Below are 3,625 nucleotides of genomic sequence, written 5' to 3' on the forward strand. Positions count from 1 at the left end.
TCACATGGTAGATGGAGAGGATTGACTCTTGGATTGTTCTCTTACTTCCACATGCTTACACACACATGCACAATAAATAAATTCAATACTGTTTTCCCCAAAGAAGTTTGAGCTGGGTGATGATGGCACACGCTGTTGATCCCTGCACTCAGGAGGCAGAGGCAGGTGGATCTCTGTGAGTTTGAGGTCAGCCTGATCTCCAGATCTAGTTTCAGGACAGCCAGGGCTACACAAGCAAATCTTGTTTCAGGGGCAGGGGAAGAAAGATTGAAAAGGAGCTCAGTTTGCTGAATGCCTACATGGGGAGGGAACGGGAGCAACCTTCAACAAGTGACAACTTTTCTTTTCCTCTGCCCCCATTCTCCATCTGTAACTGTAGAGAATAACTTGAGACTAAAGGAAGGCCGTTTACTGTGGCCACTGACAGTTTGGTCTGCATGTCCCACCCATGACTGAGCCCCTCACGTTTGTTTCCTACCTCCCTATGTGCCTCTGTGGAGCCTGCCATGGTGGTGTGGCAAGTCTGCTCCCGGCTCGTCTGCCTGTTACAGGGTAGGTGATCACACTTTTGTAGACATCTGAGCCTAACCCAGGGGTAGAAGTGGAAGGGCCGGAGGCAGCTAAATTATAAGCTCCTCTCTTCTTTCCTTCTTCATGATGCTAGGATGTAGAGCCCATCCATTGTGGAGGGGATGATGCTCATCCCAAGACTACCTGTAGCTTCTAGGATCCCATATTTAGCAAGTCAGTAAATAAACATCTTCTTTATGGGCAGACAAACAACTTCTAAGTCAACAAATGTTGGCATAATAAGATGTTCCTCCGGACACAGGAGCCAAACAACAATGAGGAAAAGATGCACGGGCCCCCAAACAACACGCATCACTGAGGGACTATATAAGGGAGGGCCTCGGAGAGATGTCACAATCAGGCAGCTACCTCCCAGCACTCACTAGAAGCAGAGGTACCTCCACCATGTCTGGCTGCTGCTGTTCTAGGAAATGCCCCTCCCTTCCAGCCGTCTCTCTCTGCTCTACTGAAGTGAGCTGTGGAGGACCCATCTGCCTACCCAGCTCCTGCCGGAGCCAGACATGGCAGCTGGTGACTTGTGAGGACAGCTGTGGGTCATCTGGCTGTGGCTCACAATGCTGCCAGCCTTCGTGTTCTGTGAGCTGCCAGCCGATGTGCTGCGAGGCCACCATCTGTGAACCTTCTTGCTCTGCGGGCAGTTGTGCCCAACCTGTGTGCTGCGAGGCCACTGTTTGTGAGCCTTCTTGCTCTGCGGGCAGTTGCTGTCAACCTGTGTGCTGCGAAGCCACCATCTGTGAGCCTTCCTGCTCTATGAGTGCCTGTGCTCAACCTGTGTGCTGTGAGATCACCATGTGCCAGCCTTCTTGCTCCGTGAGCAGCTGCCAGCCTGTGTGTTGTGAGACTACACCCTGCCAGCCAGTTCTCTGCTTGCCCGCATCCTGCCAGCCAGTGATCTGTGAGCCTAGCTGTTGCTCAGCTCTCTGTTCTGTGCCTGCTTCCTGTCAACCGATGGTCTGTGAGCCTGTGGTTTGTGAGCCTGTGGTTTGTGAACCTGCTTGCTGCCAGCCGGTGTGCCCGACACCTAGCTGCTGTCCGTCCGTCTGCTCTGCAGCCAGTAGCTGCCAGCCAGTCTGCTCTGACTCCAGTCCCTGTGAGCCACCTTGCTCAGAGTCTAGTGCTTGTCAGCCAGCTGCCTGTATGGCTCTCATGTGTGAGCCTGTTTGTCTCCGTCCTGTCTGCTGTGTTCAGAGCCCTTGTGAGCCACCGTGTGGCTCTAGCAGCTGCCAAGATTCCTCATGCTGTGTCTCCAGTATTTGCCAACCTGTCTGCTCTGAGCCTAGTCCTTGCCTACCATCGGTGTGTGTGCCTAGCTCATGTCAACCTTCCTGCTACATAGTCAAACGCTGCCGTTCTGTCAGCTGTGAGCCCTCTTCCTGCCCATCTACCTCCTGCCAACCGCTCTCCTGCCGTCCGGGGTCTTCTGCATCTGCCATCTGCCAACCAGCTTGCCCCCCGCGAACTTACTACATACCCAGTTCCTGCAAGCCTCCTTGCAGTCCAGTTTCCTGTCGCCCCATCTGCCGCCCCATCTGTTCTGGACCCATCACCTTCAGGCAGCCATATGTGACCTCCATCACTTACCGCCCTGCCTGCTACCGCTCCTGCTATTCCATCCTGCGCCGCCCCAGCTGCCTGACTTCTTACTCTTACCGCCCTGTCTGCTCCCGCCAGCCTTGCACCGATTCTGACAACTCTAAGCGTGAGTGCGATAAGTCGACTTCCAACCAAACCGACTGTGCTGACTCAACACCTTGCAAGACGGAAGTGGCAGATGAGACTCCCTGCCAACCCTCTGATACTAAACCTGCCAGCCCGATCACCCGTGAGGCTGCAGCCCCCCAGTCTGCTGCCAACAAGCCTGCTGACCGCTGAGCTAGCCTCAGCTCACCGATTCCTACAAAGCAACGGCCACAAGTCATAGAGAAACCGGGAAAGCCATGTGCACAGCTCATTATGACTTAGCTAGAATTTTTTTTTTTCTGCACTGCCACCCACTACTCGCTTATGCTTCAGAGAACTTATCAGAAGTGCCAGCCTCCTAGTGGTTCCAATGAAGGCCTCCTGCACAGAGAAAGGAATGGTCTTGTTTTCTGTTGTGATTACACTGAGGAGAGCTGCTTTGCCAAATCACTGGGCTCTTTCCAACTCAAGATGCTTTTTGTCCTCATGTGCTGTGTTCCATGGGGGCATCTCCAGCAAGATATACTTAATCATGCAATAAAAGAAGCTAAGTTGAAGTACCACATTGTTATTTCTCTCTCTTTTTTTAATGTGACAGTCTTATCAGAGTCATGCTGCATCTTGGAGAGATGCTCTCCCCAGCCTTTCTTCTGTCCATCCTTCCTGCCTGCCATCCCTCTCTCCCTCCCCTTCCTTCTATTCATTAATCCATGCCTCCATGCATTTATCCCTTATCCATCCATCTAGTCATCTATCCCACCCTCCCTCCTTCTTCCATAAATCTCTTTTACCATCCGTCCATCCATCCATCCATCCATCCATCCATCCATCCATCCATCCATCCATCCAACCACCCATCAGTTCATTACCTCACAGTCCATCTATTCTCTCCTTTCCTCCATTCATTACTCCTTCCATGCATCGTTTCTCCCATCTCTTCCTCTTCTTCCTTCTTTCCACCCTTCCTCCTTCCCTTCCTTTCCTCCATCTCTCCAACCTCTTCCTTTTCCTCTCTACTCCCCTCCCTTTAAGACTGCTCTTGTTTTTCTTTTCCTTCAACTTTTTCTTCTTTTCCCCATCCTTTCCTTCTTTATTTTCTCCTTCCCTCTCAAAGCATCTATTGTTTACTAGCTTCTTTCTTTAATTCCTTGCTTTCTCCACTCCCCTCTTTCTTTCTTTCTTTCCTCCCCCCTTTTCTTCTTCTTCCTTCTTTACTTTCCATCCTCCCTTCCATTATTCCCAATTTCTCTTCCTTAATTTCCCCTCTCTCCTCATTCTCTTTAAGGTGTCTTCTGTTCTCTCCTTTCTTTCTAGTCTTCCTTCTTACCTTCTTTCTCTATCCCTCCCTTCCTTT

General features: G+C 51.1%; 1 protein-coding gene across 1 annotated transcript; it reads left to right on the plus strand.

Moving 5' to 3' along the window:
* Nucleotides 1-975: 975 nt before the first annotated feature.
* LOC101990964 (keratin-associated protein 16-1) lies at nucleotides 976-2,463 on the plus strand. The gene has a single exon (XM_005368224.2). The coding sequence runs from the start codon at nucleotides 976-978 to the stop codon at nucleotides 2,461-2,463; it is 1,488 nt and encodes a 495-aa protein (XP_005368281.1).
* The last annotated feature ends 1,162 nt before the right edge of the window (nucleotides 2,464-3,625 follow it).

This window comes from Microtus ochrogaster, unplaced genomic scaffold (genome assembly GCF_000317375.1).
Source record: "Microtus ochrogaster isolate Prairie Vole_2 unplaced genomic scaffold, MicOch1.0 UNK31, whole genome shotgun sequence".
Classification (NCBI taxonomy): Eukaryota; Metazoa; Chordata; class Mammalia; order Rodentia; family Cricetidae; genus Microtus; species Microtus ochrogaster.